Genomic DNA, 19,523 nt, shown 5'->3' on the forward strand with positions numbered 1-19,523 from the left:
CGCTCGTTCGTGCCTCGTTCTTTCGTTGTTGTTTGCGAGCATGTGAAAAGATAGGCCGGCCCTGCTGACAGGGGTGTCAACGCCCATGCCAATGGAGCCCCATCTTAGATTGGCCGCCATTGTATCTCGAACTCCAATCGACCGGGACAACGTGGTCTGGATTTGCTGGACAGGAGCCTGGAGCCTTGATACAAAGCGTTGGGCGACGATGATTCAGTTTCACATGTGAAAACACGTCATGGCGGGCAGTTCGGTGTCGCTGGCCATCTCACCATCCCATTCCACATCCACCACACCATTTTCCATCATTGGCAAATGCCCGCCTTAATGCCAGGAACCCGGACGCGTACCTGCATCCTCCCTCCCCGTTCCATTCTGTCTGGTTCCCTGCTCCTGGCCGCTTTTTTCTCTTCTGACTGTGTTTGACTTTCGCCCTCGACCCTGAATTCATGGAGCACGACGTGAAGCCGTCACTCGTCGCATCCTTTACACCGCCTTCTCGGCCTGCCGCTCCGACTGCCCTGCGAGATGCTCTGGAGCTCGAATAAAGAGAATGCATCTGCTTCCGAGGATGAAAAAACTGTTGGGGACTCGGATGACGATGCCCCAAAGGAAATTGTTCTTGCGCAGCCGCAGCAGGGACGAACGCTTCTGCCTGCGCCGGCCGCTGCCATCGTCAGTGGCGTCACCGGCCTGACTTCCTTCTACGTTCGCGGTGCAACAAAAGTCGGGGGTTGGGGGCTGTACGCTGGTAGGGAAGCTACACTGAAAACATTGGCCGTCAGTCGCAGCGCGTTGGAGTCGATCCTGGTCGCCGCAGGACGGGACGTGTCGACACGAAGCAATGGCGACCTGGGGCGGGCGGAAGCTGAGAATCTGCTGGAGAGGAGTGTGCGTCCAAAGACTTGGTTTTGGTTTTGGAGGATATTGGACTAACGTTCTCACAGATCTCTGCGCTGCATTCGACCATCTCAACTACCTCTTTTGTCGCCTCGACGGGCTTCCACCTCACAGAAGCGTTCATGAACTCTATATCTGGCCTGTCCATCCAAGGCCTGGCTACGCTCAATGCTATCCTCGGCTCTACCGAATCCTCCCGCGCCGTCGCCGCAATCATCACGCTGATCAGAGACGAGCTCAACAAGCCCGAAGTGGGTGGAAGCGGCGAGGTGGTGACATATCTGGACCTCATCATTGCCACCATCGGATTTGTGATGCTCCAGAGGTGGGGCAGGCGCAAGACGGAACTGGACTTTCGGGATGCCGGCGGTGAAGAAACTATCTGGGACGCAGTCATTGATGACAAGGGTTTCCGAGCTGACGTCGTTGGCACAAGGAAGAAAGGCGTGATCAGCATACACGCCAATGCTGGTGGGCCGCCAATGGCATTCACTTCTCCGGATTGCGATGATGATTTTGAGGCCTTGGAAAGGGGCACGACGTTTGATGCTCAGGCAGTCACATTGTCAGCGGAGAACCAGACCAAGCTGACGGAGGAAGAAATTCGTGAGCGGATCATGAGCCAAATACCTTCTGGAGCTCGAGCGGTAATAACATCGGAGACCATCACCGCCAAAACAATCCGGGTTGACATCTACGACACTGAAACGACTCATATTGAACCTCCGCCGGGAACTATTATGGTCGCAGAAAGACTGAACCATGAAAGCTCGACAAACGGCAACCAGGTTGGGCCTCATCAAACAGTCATATTTCGCACGGCTTTGAAGCGATCGAGCAGCAGGGAGAAACCGTCTTCTACCGAGCAACTGCGATTGACAGGCCATGACGGCTTTGCCCATGACCACCCTGACACCGACGATTTGCTTATGATGAAGACTGCCTCAAAACGAATCTCTATCGTGGATGAACCAATCCAGATAGACAACGGCACTTTCTCCAGTTCAGACCGTGATGAGTCGGCGATCGAATCATCCTCACCACCAACTTCTTCACCTCCGAAGCTCCTAAGCCCTCTTGCAAATCAGAAAAAGAGCCGCCGGCCAGTCCTTGGCTCAAGCAAGTCCTCGTCCAACGCAAACGGTGCCAGTCGAATACCCCTTGTCAAAGGTAAAAAGGACAAGTCACCTCCGGTCGCTAAGAGTGACAGGGGTGGTGTTATAAAGAAAGCACTGAAGACGCTCAGCCCGAGCCAGTCGTCAGCAGCGGTAAAGGACCTTCAAAAAGCACCACCACAGCAACGAAAACCATCGACCTCGCTTACAGTACAGCCGCCCAAGTCTAGGGCGCCTTCGACAAATCGCGAGGATGTTACGCCGAGGAGAACTTATGCTTCGTTGAGCCATGGTCACACACCCTTGACAAGTCCGAGCTTACATCGGGCCACCGAGTCATCGACAAGCTATTTTGCGTTGCACGACAGGAGAAGAGACTCTATTGTCTCGCAGACGACGGAAACATATTCTATACATTCGCACGAGAGTCGGCCAGGTTCCCCTACATTCACTAGGACTCGTACCCGAGTTGTGAATGGGTTGACGCAGACGAGATCGGAGCTCGGACTGGCACTGGACGAAACTGAAGCCAGGGTCGACCCAACCACAGGCACAGTCCATCATAGACGGTCTCGGTCTTTTGTTCCCAGTCTATATTCGATGGCGACGAAGGATTCCACGGAAGCCATCCTCTTGGCGCCGAAGACCCCTCTGCCTCGAAAATCCATTTATGAGGACCATAGTATATTAGCTGCTCTCATCACGAATGGCAAGGTGCCAGGTATCTTCCCTGATCGTCATCTTGTCAAAACAATCCGACGATTTGCAAGATTCGCGTCGGCTTCATATGGCGCAAACTTCCTCCGAGTCATGGGCTTGACAACGGCGGAAGATGAGCTTAGCAAGTCGACAGAGCTTATGACCCTCGACGTCCACCATGAACACAGCTCATTTTCAAGCCACACAGGTCTCCCTCCTGACACCATTCTATTGTCATCCTTCTTTGATCCACAGGGGGTCACTGGCAATACTGACTGGTCTCCCTCGGCCATATCACCCTTGATCCATTTCATTTCGATCGACGACGATTCCAAAGCCGTGGTCCTGACCTGTCGCGGGACGCTTGGCTTCGAAGATGTTCTGACAGACATGACGTGCGACTACGACGATTTGCTGTGGCAAGGGCAGTGGTACAAAGTCCACAAAGGCATTCATGCATCGGCAAGACGACTGTTGGGTGGTAGTGGAAGCCGTATCATGGCCACCATCAGAGCCACCCTTGAACAATATCCCGATTATGGTCTTATTCTTTGTGGGCACTCCCTGGGAGGTGCAGTTGCGGCCATTCTCGCCATTTTGATTGCAGAACCATCGTTCGACGAATCCAAGACCTCCTTCGTTACCGGCAACAGGCCTAAACTCCTTACCCACCAAACCACCAACGAGTCGTTCACTTCCTACGTCCCTCCCATCAGTCTTCCGGCGGGGCGCCCAATCCACGTCTACGCCTACGGCACACCTGCATGCATGTCGGAGCTTCTCCGTGTCGCCACCCGTGGCCTCATTACCACCGTTGTCAACCACGCCGACATTGTGCCCTGCCTCTCCCTAGGCATCCTCCACGACTTCCGCACCGTGGCATTGCACCTCAAACACGACACGACGGACGCCCTCGGTGCTCTCAAAACCCGGGTTTGGAGCCGTCTCAAAAGTGCCGTCAAGTCCGCGTTCTACAACAACCCGAAAGGACCGCCTCCACCAGAAAACATAGCAGGGGATGGTCTCGGCGAGGACACATGGGCGTGGTCGGCACTGAAAATCCTGCGCGCGGCAATGGTGAATGACAAACTGGTTCCTCCGGGAGAAGTGTTCGTCGTGGAAACGACCCGCGTCTTCGACCGACTGGACCCCGACGTGGCGCGCGAGGCTGTTTTCGGACCCGACGACTCAAAGGACGACCGTACAGAAAAGCTTTATAGAGCCCTTGGTCGGCCGGCCACGAGAGTGCAGTTCAAGCTGGTGCGGGATGTGGAGAGGCGGTTCGGCGAGCTGCGATTTGGGAGGGATATGTTTGGCCACCACAGCCCAGGCAGATACGAGGCCAGCCTTGCGGCGTTGGATAGAGGGATTTGTGAAGAATGAGTTGGAATGTGTTTTTGATGGTTTTTCACGACGTTACGATCTACTATTAGAAATGTTCGTGGTGGGTTCTCTTCAAAAAGCGAAAATTGGTTCAGATATTCCATGTAATCTCATCTGTTCTTGTTGGTACGCCGCATGACGTGACGAGATACTCCTTCCAATATGGAAGTATGAAGAGGGAAGCTATTCTATTTGTCACCTGTCGCTTTCCTTGGCCTGGGCCCTGCAGGTTGTGTGCATACCCAAGCCTCTTTACCAAGCCAAAGGGCCTGAGACTAGGTGTTTGTAGCTCGGACTTGAACGGGCAAGCAACCCTCCTCTCCTTTGTCTCTTTTCCGCAGAGGTCTTTGAAGATACCACGGATACATATACGCTACGCGCACCCGTGTGTAGTGTGAGATCTTGAATAAATCAATGAAGTAATCGCCCACTCACTCGCTCGCCCACTCACTCGCTCGCCCACTCACTCGCTCGCCCACTCACTCACTCACTTACTTACTTACCCAGCTGAGAGTGACAACGATAAGGAGCGAGTTGCTTCCACAATCACATCGCTCCCCCTTGGGTAAATGACAACCGCCACAATCCACAGCGCCAGCGCGGCGTGACTAGGACACACAGACACTTGATAGACCACGACAAGACAAGCCGTCAACGTCCAAGATCGATGCATTGCGGCGCGCCGTTTGCGCTCCTTCTCTCCTCTTATTTCTTTCATCTCACTGCGCCTTCCGTGGTGAATTGGTGGAACCCCCCCCCCCCCCCCCCCCCCCTTTTTCTTCACGCGCACGTAGACAAAACCCGCGGCCTTACTCGGGACAATTGTATATAAGATAGAAAGGTCGCTCCATCCGCCCGTCCGGCAAGAGGCGGCTATCGTCCAGCATGATCTTGTAGCTTTTTGTGGTTTGGGTCCTTGTCCCTCCGGGCTCTGGGACATGTGAGCAGCTCAGCTGTGGCCGGGCGGTCATGCTGGCTCTGGGGAGCAGTGGATGATATCCGACCTGGGGATGTGGTCTATATAAATATACCTATGAGGCTTCGAGGTTTTCCCTCCCTGTGCTCTCTCCTCGTAGAGAAACAACGACAGCGACAGCGACAGCGATAACATCGATCTTGCTTGCTTCGATATTCATTCGTTCGAGAGGCAAGGGCAAAAGTACAGAATACCTCAGTGTATTATAGCTATACAGCTATAATCGTCGAGGCTCGTGGGGGCGCAGAGGCAAACGAGAGGTTTGCGCGACGTCAAGGCAGCCCGCGCCATACAGCGGCGGTATTTCAGTCCTGGTAAGTCGGCAATGGAGAGGGACACCGAGATGTAGTCTGACCAGATCCAGGACCGAAGCGGATCAACGACTGGGATTTCAGATTCTGTCAACATGCAGTCGTTTGGGAGTCTGAGGTCTGGGACCTCCATTCTCCTCGCCGGTTTGAGCGTGTTCGGAGTCGTCGATGCTCGGGCTGATGTGGTCCACAATTGTCCACATCCTGTCTGGTGCGCGATCGTTGTCGGAGACAAGCCCAAAACGACGCTACGCCCCAGTCCGACCGTGCAGCGGTCACCTGGGTCAACCAGCCGGCCGGGACGCTCATGACCAGCTACTTCCTGGACCACCCGCAGGACACCGGGATTGCGATGATGTGCACTCGTGACCCTTCTGTATCGACGCCGCTGGTCACCCAGCTCGAGTACGCGTGGGAGCAGGACGAGGGTCAGACCTAATCTCGACGTCAGCAACGTTGCGGAAACCCCGTTCGTCAACGAGGGTTTCAAAATGGAAGTCAACGACCCGGAAGATCCCAAGCTGAGTCTTCCAAGTTGTCACGGCGCATATTGCGCTCCGGGAGACACGAGCTGCAACGATGTGTACAACAAGTACAATGACGACTTTCAGGGGATGCGGACTTGTTCGGACTCGGTGAATATCAAGTTGACATTGTGCTCTGGGTGAGCGAACGCCATGACACTGGGGTGGCAAAGGGAGAGGAGGATTTTCGTTTGGATGGTTCGAACTGGACTCTGATGACGAGATGCTGGTGGTATTATACATACATGTCCTGGGTGACGCCGGATCCGAAGGGAGATCTGAGGCGACACAGCACGCTTGCGTTGAGAAGGACCTCTCAACCAGCCATAGCCATGTATGATAGATTTCTGATTCTCCCGTGATGCCGTGCTGCCGTCTTGGATAGCGAATTGATGCAATCTGCAACCCGCCGTTGACGCCGGACGCCAGCACTCGTGCATCCGCTAGAGAGACTCGGGGAATAGGACCAAGTCTGGCCGCAGCCCGCTGGCCGCAGCCCGCTGGCCGCAGCCCTGGTGACTGTGACTCCAGACGTCGTGGTGGCTGGTGGCGCAGAGACGAAAACGGCAGCTGGAAGAAGCACAGCAACGGCGGCCGATGCAGCAGTGATGACTCCCACCGACTCCCTCGCCTTGGCCCGCCGTGTCTGTGGCGTGGCCCGTTGCCTGCGTCGGGGTGTGATTGGAGGAAAAACACGTCGCACTGCACGATTACACAATTTCTCCTCCATACCACCAGACACAGTGGTGCAAACGGATGATTCACAACCCTCCCGCGGGCCTTTTTGCACTTTTGCCAACCAGTTCTTTGCTCCTTTGCCCTTTTGCTCTCGATCAGCCTCCGCCTTTTCTCCCGAATCGAAGTGAAAGAGAGAATCCTAGACTGTCGTCGACCACGCCCCCGAAGACAATATAAAGAAGCACCCAGTCGCCGTTGGAAGCGAATTGCTCACTGCAACTCTTCCCCCCCACAATCCACTCGTCTTCGCAACAACTGCTCGACCCCTCCTTTCACTGAACTCTTTTCCACCGTTTCTACCTCTTCTCAACACAATCACCCCAAATCACCGCGGCTACTGAGTGAACATGGCTGTACGAGCACAGGTAAGACAATCTCGTCTCCGTCTCTCACGACGAGACCCAGTGTCCTAATTCTCCTGGTGCAGTTCGAAAACTCCAACGAAGTGGGCGTTTTCGCCAACCTCACAAACAGCTACTGCCTCGTCGCCGTCGGGGCCTCCGAGAACTTCTACTCCATCTTCGAATCCGAACTCGCCGACCTCATTCCCATCGCTCACTGCACCATCGCCGGCACCCGCATCGTTGGCCGCCTGACCTCAGGAAACAAGAACGGTCTGCTGGTCCCTACGTCCACTACAGACCAGGAATTACAACACCTACGGAATACTCTGCCAGATAGCGTCAAGGTCGAGAGGATAGAGGAGAGACTATCGGCACTTGGGAATGTCGTGTGTTGCAGTGAGTGGCGCCTCTTGTCTTGCGAAGTGGCGCGTTCTGCATCCAACCCTTTTTTCTAACACGGGCAATTTGTTGCTAGATGACCATGTCGCCCTCGTCCATCCTGATCTCGAACGAGAGACCGAAGAGATCATCGCAGATACCCTCGGTGTCGAAGTCTTTCGCCAAACGGTCGCCGGCAACGTGCTAACCGGCTCCTACATGTCCCTCTCAAACCAAGGCGGCATCGTCCACCCGAAAACAAGCATCCAAGACCAAGATGAGCTGAGCTCGTTACTACAAGTGCCCCTTGTGGCGGGCAGTGTCAACCGGGGAAGTCCCGTCGTCGGTGCCGGCATGGTTGTCAACGACTGGCTGGCAGTGACGGGCATGGACACCACGGCGACCGAGCTGAGCGTCATCGAGAGTGTCTTCAGACTGGGTGAAGGTGGTCCAGGTGGACTGGACGCCAGGATGAAAGCAAACAAGGAGAGCATCGTCGAGAGCTTCTACTGAGCATCGCTTTGTGACCTCTGCACATATCCTTATTCGACATTTGGTGTTGTGTGTTGTCACTATCGACAAATTTTGGCTCACGGATAACAATGCGTCCCTCACGGCAGGTTGGTTTGCATATATCAGTCGCAGACGAGGTATGGGGACGCACCCTCGGGCGGCTAGGACAAACAACCTCGATGAATTTCCTCCATCCCACTTTTCTCCCCGACCTCTGATGAGATCCGCGTCGCAGCGGGTGCCGCTCCCGCTATTGGATTCGAAGACTGGAAAAGACTGGTTCGGGCCGTCAGAGAGGGCCACATTCGCCGAAACGACAAAGGCGGAAAGTTTGTGGGATTACTGAGCCGGAACTTGAGCTGGAGCTCGAGACCGAGCAGGAGCAAGGGCGGGAGCGCAGAGTCAAGTTCAGCAAAGTGGGCGGTCCTAAGCACACTCGCCTGTTAGTCCTCGACCCGTTGATCGCCGTTGAGCCGACTCAATAACCGGGGTATGATGATGACGGGGCATGGCTTATCACTTTACAAAAAAGTCACGATTCTTGCCAAAGTACGACGGGATGAACGAGGAACGAAGAGAGGGCAAGAATCAAGAAAAGAAGGGGGAAGCAAAGACTGCGCTCGCACAAGCAGAAGCCATAGGGTTTTATTCGAGCGGGGGTTGCTACCCTTCCCACGCCCCGCCACGGCGAGGGCTGCCGTTTGAAATTGATCCATGGACTGAGCGAGCGAGGACCGCGAGAGAGACGGAGACGGCGTTTCCATCGTCTCTGGTCTCCTGGAATAGCCAGCCCGTGCATGTGCCAAGTCCAAATCCCAAGTTCCCAACTAGATTCCCCCGATCGAGATTGAGATTCACTTAATAATGGCGCCCTCTCCTCTCCCTCTTTTTCTGCCTCTTTCTCCTTCTCTGCCTCTACCTGTACGTTAGGCTCATCCCCCCGCTTCTGCCCTTCTTTCCTCAATTGGTTTCAAAAGGCCCTCGGTTTTATAAGGAAACTCTAGCTGCAAGCCGAACTTTGGCATCTTGATGTTGAAGAAACTACTCGCCTGTGTAGCAATCATATCACGTCCCGCGCGTGCTACACTACACGACATGGCCTCACGCCCATCGTCAATTGGGGGAGGAAGAGGCAGTGACTTGACTCCAAAAAGGACGGGGTGAAGATGGCCGTGTCCCAAGACTCAATCAATCCTAGTGTCACTCCCCGGGCGGTCTGGAAAGACCTCTGCCAACCGTGCCGATGCCTTGGACACAACGAGATACCAGGCTGATGTACACAAAAATGCCCAAGTTGCGCCAAGTATCTTCCCCCGGAATTGTCAAACTTGTGAAGCAATGCGAACCTGGACTCCGTGGTAACAGCTGCTATCGGCCAGCCGTTGCTGGATCAACAGGCTGTTCATCCACCATGGGATTTCTGGTCTCCCCCTCCGCTTCTCCTGCGACTCCGTTCCTCATGACTACATCTTCCTCAGCATCGCCTTCGTCCCCATCTTCCGCCTGCGCCTGGGCGAGCACATCCGCCATGCTCTTTCCCTTGAAATTGGTGTCGGCGTAGATGTCTGTTTCTCCGCCCATCTCCACGTCTGCGCCTTCCTGTTCACCTTCACGGGGTGTACTGTCAGGCGGTGTCTCGACTGGCGGCGCAGGTGGTGGCGGGGGCGGTGGTGGCGTCTCAACCTCCATGTTGAGTCTCTTCACCGGCGACCCGAACGGTTCTCGCTCATCCTCTCCCGCCGCTGTGGATTCGCCTGTCTCGATTCGCTTGCGTTTCAACGTGCCGGTTCCATTGAGTTCGGAGGGTGTGTTGACAGCGGACATGACTTCTGGGTCCTCATCTTCATTATCCGACATCTTGATGTCTTCATGATCCAGCGTGGTGTCTGCCTCAGGAGGCGACGTGGCGGGAGACTGAGCAGGTGACGCCGGGGGTCCTTCACCAGCTCGTGGCTCTTTCTTTCCTTTCTCCCTCGCTGCCTTTTCGGCTTCGTGCTTTTTGTGTTTTTGATAGGCCTTCTCAAAAAATTGTTTGCAAAATTGTTTGACCTTCTTTTGTTGCCGCTCATCAATCTTCGTAGGATCCTTCACCCGATCGGCCTTGTAGTCCGATGCCACCAGCTTCTTAGCGATCTCTTTCGCAAATCGTTTCAGGTCATCTCGGGGGATTTTGTGCTTGTACTTGTTCATCACGTGAGAGATGTGAGGAAAGAGCTGGACCAATGTTAGACAAAATTCCCATGATTCGCAATCAGCAGAAAACAAAGTAATGCTTACAGTGTTCTCGTAAAGTTTCTTCTGTTTCTCTAGGTCGTACGACCTCCACTTCTCTTCCTTCTTTACTTTGGATGGCTCTGGCGTGTCTGGGGTGCTGGTTTTGGTGTCTTTTTCACGAGCCGCGACGACGTTGTCAATGATACTCTTCAGCACATCTCGCTCCGACGGTTGTTTGGGTGGCGGTGGAGGAGGAGCTTCGTCTGCGGGCTTCGTCGGTCGGGCCCATGTCGATTGCCCATTACTAGTATAATAGTATGTCCTGCCTTTGTCCTGAGCTGGGAACCAGCCTCGCGGTAGGGGAGGGGGTCCACGATGAAAAGGTATAGTAGGTCGTGAGTAGAAGGATGCCGGTCTTTGGAGTGATCGCGGACCTGATGGTGCATTGAACGACGCAGGCCCTCTCGGCGGAGAGCGCGACCTCGATTTGGATCTTCTTCGTCCCTGGGCAGATTCTCGCCTCTCGAACGTCGTCGTCTCCGTCTTGACGGGTGTGGACGCGTCATCTTTCTTCTTCCGGGGTATTCTGTACGCCAGCTCGAGCTTCGACCAAGCATCCAGGAGCGCTGAAGCTTCGGTTGCTACTTTCTCGTCGGAATGGTTCGTTAGGGATTCCATTGTCTTGTCAATCTTTGCATCGACGATTTTATTTCTAGTCAACCGTGGTAATCGGTCGAGGACGTCGAGGATCTGTAGGATGATGTTCTCATCGTCTCGCCAAGCCGAGAGCTGCGAATTGAGGATCTGGTAACCGTGGAATCTGACGACTCGGTGCCATGCTTGATCATCTGTACATCGTTGGATGCGTTGCAGGAGCTTGACCGCAATCCATTTCTCTTTACATTGCATTAGTGCTGCCATGACCTTGGTCACGCCGTCGACATCCAGAGATTTGGCTTCGACGCTGTCAACGTAGTCCTCGTCGTCTTCTGTCGTCTTCTTCTTGCGCGGCCGTTTCGCAACCATGGTATCCCAAGAATCAGCATCTTCAATACCCAGGGCCTCTATGGTCGCAGCCGACAGTTTAGTGGCTCGCTCGGTCTGGGTCTTGCCTCCGATGAAACCTGTGCAGTTGGCCTCACCACAATAGCAGGGCTGTGGATTGGCGCCATATCGATCGACGTTGTAATTGAAGACCAATTCTTCCCCGGCTTTGATATAGCGCTCAGCGAAGATGCCCATGCGCAATTTGTCACCGACCACCCATTTGTCGACGTAGCAGTTGGGGTTGCAGGAGTGGTTGCAGAAACGACCAAGGTTCCCTTTCTTCGTAGCATCGATAAACTCACCCTTGCTCAGGGACATGAAATAGAAATGTTTGATTCCTTCTTCATCATACTGCAGCATGCGCTTCCGAAAAGTCGCCTCGGGAATGGTCTCACCGATGTATTCGAAGATGAAGTCATGCGGTCGCAGATCGACGTCGGTGCGAAGACCATAGCCCTTCTTCTCGGTTTTGATGATGGACACTTTGGCATAGAGGCGTCTGAGAAATCTTTGATTTTGGCACGAGACACCGCATCCACAGTCATCAGCACATTCCATTTTACAGGCGCGGTTGATACAGTCGGAATCCTCCCCACAGGCAAGGTTCTGCCTGGTGGACGAGTCTGGATATACACAGTTAGTCTCTGGCAGAATTATTCCATGATCCAAATGGTCGGCACACTCACCCCACTCCTCGCTGCAATCACAGTCGAGAGCATGTTCGCTGAAACCCAGATATTTGTTTTGGTAAGTGCAGGCATCAATGACGGTGAATGTCGAGGTGGCTTCTTTTGTTACGTCTGGAAGGTGGTCGAAGAGAGGAGCGACACGAGGGGGAAGCTTAGAGGCGGCTCGGGAGGTCTTTGCGGGCTTTGATGGCTCCTTGGGTTCAGGCTTGATGGGCGAGGTGGAGGTTGAGTGGTGGCCATTTGCCTTGTTCGGCTCTTTCTTGGCAGTTGACGTGTCAGGATCAGCGGCGGGAGGCCGATTTGAAGACGATGTCGACACAGAGGATGAGCGGGAGGACTTTAATCGCACTGGTTTCAGAGAAGGTGAAGCCGAGGGGCTCGCCGAGCTTTCATGCTTGATGGCGGCTACGCGGGTGGTGCTGAGCTCGTGGGCAAGCTCAGCATCCACCGACTCTTCACGCTTGACCTCAACCGTCTCTTGCTCGTCTGCAGAGGAATGTCTGGACGAATCTCTGCTCAGTCGACCCATCTTGACGATGATTGTGATGAATCTGCAGTCTCGAAGGATGAGTTGGCGCCCGATCGACGCAGGAGTGAGGTGGTGCAGAAATTTCACGGGGTCTCAGGTGCATCTGGGCGATACGAGCCAGACGACCATGGAGCTCCAACCAAGATAGCAATTCGGCGCTGGACAATCCCGAATCCCCAGCGCAAGTGATCAGGATGCCCTTTTCAACTGCGCTTACCGATTGCGCAAATTGCCTGAGGCCCGAGAGTTGGAATGAGACAAGTAGAGAAGTGGTCGACGGGTCTATCAATCAACGAGGGGCAGAGGTGTCTACCGCCCCATAAATTCGCAGTCGCACGGTGATCTTTTTTTTTCCCTTTCCTTTCAAGCAGTGAATGACATGAGGAGCCTCTGCAGCGACCGTGGTCAAGGTGACGAAGCAAGAGCAATAGCGCGGCGGTGAGTGAAAGACATTCAACAGGGCAGGATAGCGTGGTGGCTCCCTCCCATCGTCTCCGCGCCACGGGCACAGGCACAAGGCAGCGAAATATGTAACCAATAAATAAGGGATGCCCCAGCAGCAATCCCTCACGAATAAAAGGCCGAGGACCAAGAGATCCGACAAAGGGCAGAAGATGAAGACGCGTGAGTGTGCGTCCAACAACACGCAGGGGGGTTGGTGGTGGTGGAGAGAAGGGGAGGATGGCAAAAGGCTGAAGATGATTTTCCTGTGAAAGGTCTCGCTCTTGTCTCTCCCTCTCTCTCTCTCGCTGTCTTTCCCTTGTTTCCCCAAAAGGGCCCGGATAAGCCCATGCCAAGACGAGCCTCCGACATTCCGCCTTCCAGCCCTGCAGAGTCACTGCCATTACCACTTGTTCCTCCTTCTCATTCACCCGTCCCCGTCACCCATCGCCGTCATCCTCTTATCCTTTCGCCCTCTCACATTCGCTATGCTTGGTCCCGTCCCCAAACCAAAGTGGCAGTGGCAGCAGTGGCACTGTCATCACCCCTCCACCGCTGCGAGCCTCTCATCTTCCAAATGTCTCTGACTGAGGTTGACGACTCCTCAAAAATGACTCTCCTCTGCGTCGTCCAAAATGTCACCACTCTCGCCTGTCTATCCATACTATCCGCGAATCCTCCCTATGTCTATTAACCCACCCGTGCCGTTTAATCCCAAAATCAAAAGTTCCCAGTGGTGGTATTCGTGCATAATCAGACACAGAACCAGAAGATATCAGCCCGTATGTCCTGTAGTCGTTGAGATGGCTGGAATATCGAGCAATTAATATGCGACAAACAACGCATCGCAGACTGCACTGTCTTCTCGTCCCGGGTCTGAAACTCCTAGCTGGTGTATCGTCGAGCCGGATCCAAGCGCAAACTTCCCCGTGCAATATCAAGGCAGCAGATATAGCGCGTCAGCACTCTCATTCGCACCTTCTGCATCAACCTGTCTCGTCTTTTGATCGTGTTCGGCTCTTGCTCTTAACCATGTCCATAAATCCCATAAGAGAGGTTCTTGCTTGTCGCCCAGCATCTACTGCCTTACCTTTCCATACTGACGAGTGCTTCCCAGGCGATTGGGGGCTCGTTGGCGTGTTCTCTTCTACTTCACCTCCAACACCGGCTGGTGGAGGGGTGCTCGCTTTGGAGCCCTCTGCTTCTTTGACTCGTGCTCGTTCTGCTTTCTCGGCGGCGATCCATTCCCGGTGTTCCTGCCTTCTTTTCTCGTATTCTTCTCTCGCAGCTTGCCGAAGTGCACGGCTTACTTCGGTCACCCGGGCTTTTCGAGCGGAGAATTGCGTATAGTCCTTGATCTGATTCTTGGCTTCTTCGCCCTTTGCCGCCCATTTACCGGCGAGGCCGCTGATGGCCAGCAACCTGGCGTCCACGCGTCTTGTGAGGTAGACGTTGGGCTCCTTCTTCTCCTCCTTGGCTCGAGCCACTATTCGCTCAATCTCGTCACGGTACGCGGTTTCGTAAATGTCCACGTCCGCGGCCCCAGGGCTTTCACTAACGATGGGCACATCGTCGTCTGCTGGGACGAAGGTCCTGTCATCGTCGCTGCTAGAACTGACTCCGGAAAAAGTGGACGGACCAATGTAGAGGTACAGTTGGTCTTCTAACGGGTCGTGCGCATGTCCTCGGTGGCCTAATTCGTCAGTAGTGTTTGCATGTGGTTTCAGCGATCGGAACGGAGGTAACTTCGTTGGGTCGAGCTTCTCGATGTCTACCATGCTTTGAATTCTCGAAAGCGAGTCATCTGTGTTGGTGAGTGTCTGACTTAGCAATCCAGAAGGACTGCCTTTTTCGACGGCCTTTTGCTCTTCACTCTTCGTCGTATCGTCTATACTGAGCGTAGGTACTGGTCGTACATTCAGCTTGATCACATCTTGAGAAAGCGCTTCAAGCCGGGGTCCTGCGTCTGTATGCTCCTGACCGAAAGCATTGAAACTATGTGATTTCGGAAGAGGTGATTCTTTGAGCATAGCTGCCGGAGGTTGAGAGAAATGCGCGCCCTCCTGATCGCCCAGTATGGAAGTCATACCCTTGGGTTTATCCTTTCCTACAAGGGATTTGAACTTGTTGACAGCTTTTACCTGCAGAAAATGTGTCAGCAGAGTCAGTACCAATTTTTCAATTCCAGAAGCATACGACTGTCATCAGGTTCCTCATATTCTTGGTAATTGCCGCGTTCATCTCAGCCTCTGTAGGTGGCTCAACGAGATCAGCGGTGTTCTCCTCCTCAGGAAGCAGCTTGTCAGTGCCCTTATTCGTGACCCACGGATGGTCCTGGACTAGGTCAGCATTTTGTGTCAAGACCCGATGGGTCTACTTACTCTCAGCTCCCGCATTTTGATACGTTTCTGCGGATCCTTCTCCAGTATGCGCTTCATGAGATCCCGAAAATCTTCATCAATTTCGTCGCCCAGGTCTGGTTCTTCGGTCTTGATAGCCTCATAGAGCTCAAAGATGCCCGTCTTCTCAAACGGGATTCTGCCGTACTTCAAGCAGTACAAAGTCACCCCCATTGACCAGATGTCAGCCGCGCGCCCTGACACATCTCCATGTCGTGCAATACAGAGCTCTGGTGGGAGGAACGCAGGACTGCCAGCGGACTTTGCAGTGAGCATTTCCGAGTCCTTTTCAAACATCTCCGAGACACCAAAGTCGACTACCTTGAGCACATCGTCTTCAGTGACCAAGCAGTTGTCGGGCTTGATATCACGATGCACTACACCTTGAGCATGTAAATACTCGATTCCCAGGATCAGGTCTCGAAACCAGTATCGGCAGACATGGTCGGGGTATGGATCTGCTCTTTCTTCCAACCCTACCTTCATGACCACGCCTTTTTTGCACATCTCCAATACCATGTACAGCGAATCTTCTGACGGGTCATCCAGCACCTCAATCAGGGATACTAGGTTTGGGTGGTTCAGTTTCTTCATGATGGCAATCTCCTCTTTTATTAGGTCAATCGAGCCGGCCTGCAGTTCACCTTCATTGCCGACATTTCGGTGCAAGGGAGAATTGAAGCCTTGTAATGCTCCCCGACGTCTTTGGGACAGAGGTTTCCGGAGGATGTGTGACTGTGCTCGCTTGCGCAGTCGCGCTTTGGAGAATTCTTTGACTGCCTACATAGGTAGATCAGCACATACTCGGTGGACTGTTCCATCAGAAGCTCTCACGTATTCCTTCCCATACTGATCGATGGCTAAATGAACTGCTCCAAAGGATCCGCGGCCAATCTCTTGCTTGATAATATATTGATTGATGCGATGTTCTGCGACGCCATCGTCTTTACTGGTGACATATTCGGATCGCGCATTGAGGGATTCCTGCGCAGGCTAGATCAGAAGGCTCAGAAAGTCGTCCCGGAGGTGGCATACCTTGACTTGTCTGGCTGCTGAAGGGGTCCGACGATGATGGCGAGAGGGTGTATTGTACTCAGGGCTGGACCTGTAGCGATAGTCAGACACTTGAAATCAGCCGTGGGTTAGTAGATGCCCACTACTCACAAGTGTTTGACCACAGGAGGCTTATTGGAGTCGGCACCTTCGCGGAGGGCATTCACATGTGATTGTGGTCGATCGCGGGGCTGCTCTGATGTATTGCTTACGGGAAAGCGAGCAGCTTCCTCCGCCGACGTGGACGTAGGCGACGCGACGATATCCATGAGGCACTCGACATTTGAGTTGAAAGCCTCCCGCGGTGGTCGTTAGATACCTGGATCCAGAGCCCCGACGAGCTCAGCTTTCGCTAGGGACTGTCGCCAGCAAAGAATGACGCCGGAGGGTCAAGGGTCGAGGACCGTTGTAAGTGGATTATTTCTCCGCTCCACTTGCCTGTTCTTGGTCCTCCGGATCCTCGCATTGCTGACTTGTCTATCCGCAAGTGACCACCAGCCCCTTGCGCCGCTCCTCATGCTAGACAACCAGACAATCTGTCGAAGTTCAAAGATGCGATCGACTGTCTAGAAGCCTTTGCATCACCACTGTTTCCGTTTCATAGCGTCCGGGGTGATTGCCGCCCATGCGTGAGTCTGCAGCCGTCAATTCTTGACTGTTCGGAATCACCGCACTCTCGTCACCATGGTGGTCTACTCTTTCTATATATTTGACAGACACGGTGAGAAACAAATCCAAGCCCGTATATAACCTACAAGTTGAGGGTTACTGATCAGCGCAGCTGAATGCATATACAAGAGGAGATGGCTACCGCCAGCAATCTCGACTACCGGCAAAACTTCGAGGCCATCTTCCCAGACATATGTCAATAGCGGGCCGCAAGCACGCTCCATGTTAAGCGCAGAGGATGACGCAAAGCTCATATTTGGGACAGTGTTTTCCTTGCGAAACATGGTGCGAAAGCTGGGAGGGGAAGACGACAGGTCAGTCAATCGTGAATATATGTATATACCTGGTAGACCAGTTGCGCTGATTGAGAACATAGCTTCCTTTCCTACCGTACATCCCAGTACAAGCTGCACTATTATGAGACACCCACTAATACCAAGTTTGTCATGCTCACGGACACCAAGTCCGGGTCGATGAGGATAGCCTTGCAGCAAATCTACGTGAACTGCTATGTCGAGTACGTAGTCAAAAACCCACTGTCACCGGTCGAGCATCCTGGCGGTATTGGTGTCAATAACGAATTATTTGAAGCGAGCCTGGAACAGTTTGTGGTAAGGCTGATTCTGCATACTGAATGAAGTCTGGTGCTGACCAAGTAACGAAGGATCGAGTCCTGAACGCCCCCTGACGATATCAAGCTTGCTAGAGATGGAGTGATTCCAATGTGCTCGTGGTCTTGAAGATCATCCTTGACATTCCGTTTAGGTCTCCCAAGCGTCTTCGAATTCCTCTCGGCGTTGCGGCACGCAAGTTACCTTGATACGTCGGCTCGGAACGAATCCATCAGCTATCAAGGCATTCCAAGTGTGGGTATCAACGCTCTGAGGGCGGCTTGGCTGCCAGTCACAACAATCACAATCAAACAATGTATCACTTTCCGCCCCAGGCAGCAGTCACGAGGGACGAGACAAACATCGGTCGCCACCAGACCACCATTCTTGTACTCACACTATGAGAAGCGAGGGTCGGGATGTCCAACGAGGGGGAAGCAACGGTTTTGGTGAATTCTGGAATTCTGACAATCCTGGCGTTGTGGTACGTCGGCTAGGTCCTCAAGAGCAAGCCGCAAGGGGCGGCTCCGGGTGGACGGGTGACTCAACGGCCAGCGCGTAGACAACCTGGGGCTCACATAAGTCTGAGAAATAAATTGGTCGACGCAAAGCAGAGGACCAATGTGAATACAGAAGTGAAGATCTCGCCTCTGATTGGATACGTGCGAAAAATCCTTGGTGCCGAGCTAGAAATGGTGTCGCAGAAAAGCCCGACGAATCATAAAATTCGGACGGGAAAGGTCGTCCGGAGATCCCATATATCTGCATATACGAAAGCGCAAGTGCTCATCCCTAATCTCGAGGCAAATCCTCCGTCTTTTCCATGGCGATCTCTATGATCGGGGCGTCATGGCTGTCCCGGCCATCCACGTGCCACAGATGGCGCAGCTTCACCAGGCGATACTCCGCAAGTGGACTGGCCTGGTCTGGCCTGGCTTGGGAGAGGGACTCTTTCCAATGGCCTGGGTTTGGGAAAGACATCATGGGGCGGACAGGCGGTCAGTAAGGTAGTCGAAGTCAAAATCAGGATTTGCAATATCGGTACTCGAATACTCTCTGTGCCGGACAGAGCCAGAGAGATGTACCCAACCTGTACCGATTTGTCTAGCATGCATCACTGTAGTGCGTTTTGGAAGTTGACGTGAAGAAAATGTGTCCAATGACAGGTAGATGCTGATGTAAAGGTAGGAAAATGTGGTTCTCAGCGTGCATGCTGAAGGTGATACACCAGGTGAAACCTTGTATGCTCTCAAAGGGAACGAGGGAGTGGCGAGGTCGTGCCTATTAGTGGACTATCCTACTCAAACCCCCCACCGCCTCCAGCGAGATTTCGTGTTCTGAGACCCTCCGATTGAGGACATGTCGAAAGAATGGCAGAGGAAAATCGATGCCAAAAGTCGGCAGGCGACCAAATGGGGCGATGGTGGCTGAGTGGAAAGATCGGTGAGTGAGGCAGCGTAGTGATGGCGGTGGCTGGCCGCATTGACCGGGCTGTCACTTTGTCAATTCAAGGCTGTCAAAGCGGCCGCAGAAGTGGCCAGCTGACAGTGTATTTTTCTGATAGATCATCTGGAGGTTTGTGGATACACTTGCCAAAGATGCATGATGTGAGGCTGATGAGTACGAGTTACTCTCGGATAGCCCGAGCGAAGCGAAGCCGCACGCCGGGTTCAAGGTAGACAGAGAGGAGTGATTCGTGTTATGTGCTCGTACCTGAGGCCTGTTCCAGGTGCTTTTCCAAAGAATGATCTCTAGGGAGATTGCGTCAATATGGAAGCCAGGCATTCAACTGAAGCGAGACTTCTCGAATCCGAGGCAGAATTGTCTTGGTGGGTGAGTGGTGCAGGTACCTCGCACATAGCGACCTTCATTTGTATGTACCAAGTAGACTATTAACCATCATTCGGCAGCGGCCGCCTTGGTATTTTGGGGGCGAGGGCTGCCCACCTTGATACCTGGGTACATACCTATGCACGAGGAAGCTACTCGG

At 53.6% G+C, this 19,523-nt stretch overlaps 6 protein-coding genes across 6 annotated transcripts; 3 read left to right on the forward strand and 3 right to left on the reverse strand.

The window, feature by feature from the left end:
• Positions 1 to 144: 144 nt before the first annotated feature.
• PV07_11128 (uncharacterized protein) lies at positions 145 to 4,524 on the forward strand. The gene is made up of 2 exons (XM_016398532.1): positions 145 to 891; positions 948 to 4,524. Exons 1-2 carry the CDS (start codon positions 529 to 531, stop codon positions 4,095 to 4,097), a joined length of 3,513 nt encoding a protein of 1,170 aa, XP_016243094.1. The 5' UTR covers positions 145 to 528; the 3' UTR covers positions 4,098 to 4,524.
• Positions 4,525 to 6,621: 2,097 nt separating this feature from the next.
• PV07_11129 (eukaryotic translation initiation factor 6) lies at positions 6,622 to 9,046 on the forward strand. Its single transcript, XM_016398533.1, has 3 exons — positions 6,622 to 7,011; positions 7,074 to 7,386; positions 7,466 to 9,046. The coding sequence occupies exons 1-3, from the start codon at positions 6,994 to 6,996 to the stop codon at positions 7,879 to 7,881; spliced, it is 747 nt and encodes a 248-aa protein (XP_016243095.1). The 5' UTR covers positions 6,622 to 6,993; the 3' UTR covers positions 7,882 to 9,046.
• Positions 9,047 to 9,249: 203 nt separating this feature from the next.
• On the reverse strand, positions 9,250 to 12,360 carry PV07_11130 (uncharacterized protein; the record flags this gene model as incomplete). Its single annotated transcript, XM_016398534.1, has 3 exons — positions 9,250 to 10,095; positions 10,159 to 11,765; positions 11,829 to 12,360. The coding sequence occupies 3 exons, from the start codon at positions 12,358 to 12,360 to the stop codon at positions 9,250 to 9,252; spliced, it is 2,985 nt and encodes a 994-aa protein (XP_016243096.1).
• Positions 12,361 to 13,787: 1,427 nt separating this feature from the next.
• Positions 13,788 to 16,522, reverse strand: PV07_11131 (uncharacterized protein; the record flags this gene model as incomplete). Its single annotated transcript, XM_016398535.1, has 6 exons — positions 13,788 to 14,942; positions 14,998 to 15,135; positions 15,183 to 15,980; positions 16,035 to 16,184; positions 16,236 to 16,305; positions 16,365 to 16,522. 6 exons carry the CDS (start codon positions 16,520 to 16,522, stop codon positions 13,788 to 13,790), a joined length of 2,469 nt encoding a protein of 822 aa, XP_016243097.1.
• PV07_11132 (uncharacterized protein) lies at positions 16,510 to 18,326 on the forward strand. Its single transcript, XM_016398536.1, has 5 exons — positions 16,510 to 16,661; positions 16,742 to 16,974; positions 17,035 to 17,236; positions 17,299 to 17,533; positions 17,587 to 18,326. The coding sequence occupies exons 2-5, from the start codon at positions 16,938 to 16,940 to the stop codon at positions 17,608 to 17,610; spliced, it is 498 nt and encodes a 165-aa protein (XP_016243098.1). The 5' UTR covers positions 16,510 to 16,661; positions 16,742 to 16,937; the 3' UTR covers positions 17,611 to 18,326.
• On the reverse strand, positions 18,099 to 19,431 carry PV07_11133 (uncharacterized protein). The gene is made up of 2 exons (XM_016398537.1): positions 19,127 to 19,431; positions 18,099 to 19,024 (listed from the first exon to the last, which is right to left on the reverse strand). The coding sequence occupies exons 1-2, from the start codon at positions 19,316 to 19,318 to the stop codon at positions 18,818 to 18,820; spliced, it is 399 nt and encodes a 132-aa protein (XP_016243099.1). The 5' UTR covers positions 19,319 to 19,431; the 3' UTR covers positions 18,099 to 18,817.
• Positions 19,432 to 19,523: the final 92 nt, after the last annotated feature.

The sequence above is a fragment of the Cladophialophora immunda genome, assembly GCF_000835495.1.
Source record: "Cladophialophora immunda strain CBS 83496 unplaced genomic scaffold supercont1.7, whole genome shotgun sequence".
NCBI classification, from domain to species: Eukaryota; Fungi; Ascomycota; class Eurotiomycetes; order Chaetothyriales; family Herpotrichiellaceae; genus Cladophialophora; species Cladophialophora immunda.

Excerpts from the sequence above, each read along its gene's own strand:
- PV07_11132 (XM_016398536.1), top strand. The coding sequence starts at position 16,938 with ATGGTGGTCTACTCTTTCTATATATTTGACAGACACG. Across the intron at positions 16,975-17,034 it reads CTATATATTTGACAGACACG|CTGAATGCATATACAAGAGG; the intron begins GTGAGAAACAAA and ends TGATCAGCGCAG. Across the intron at positions 17,237-17,298 it reads CTGGGAGGGGAAGACGACAG|CTTCCTTTCCTACCGTACAT; the intron begins GTCAGTCAATCG and ends TTGAGAACATAG.
- PV07_11133 (XM_016398537.1), bottom strand. The coding sequence starts at position 19,318 with ATGCCTGGCTTCCATATTGACGCAATCTCCCTAGAGATCATTCTTTGG. Across the intron at positions 19,025-19,126 it reads CCTCACATCATGCATCTTTG|CCCGGTCAATGCGGCCAGCC; the intron begins GCAAGTGTATCC and ends ACAAAGTGACAG.
- PV07_11129 (XM_016398533.1), top strand. Across the intron at positions 7,387-7,465 it reads TGGGAATGTCGTGTGTTGCA|ATGACCATGTCGCCCTCGTC; the intron begins GTGAGTGGCGCC and ends ATTTGTTGCTAG.
- PV07_11128 (XM_016398532.1), top strand. The coding sequence starts at position 529 with ATGCTCTGGAGCTCGAATAAAGAGAATGCATCTGCTTCCGAGGATGAA. Across the intron at positions 892-947 it reads AGAATCTGCTGGAGAGGAGT|ATCTCTGCGCTGCATTCGAC; the intron begins GTGCGTCCAAAG and ends ACGTTCTCACAG.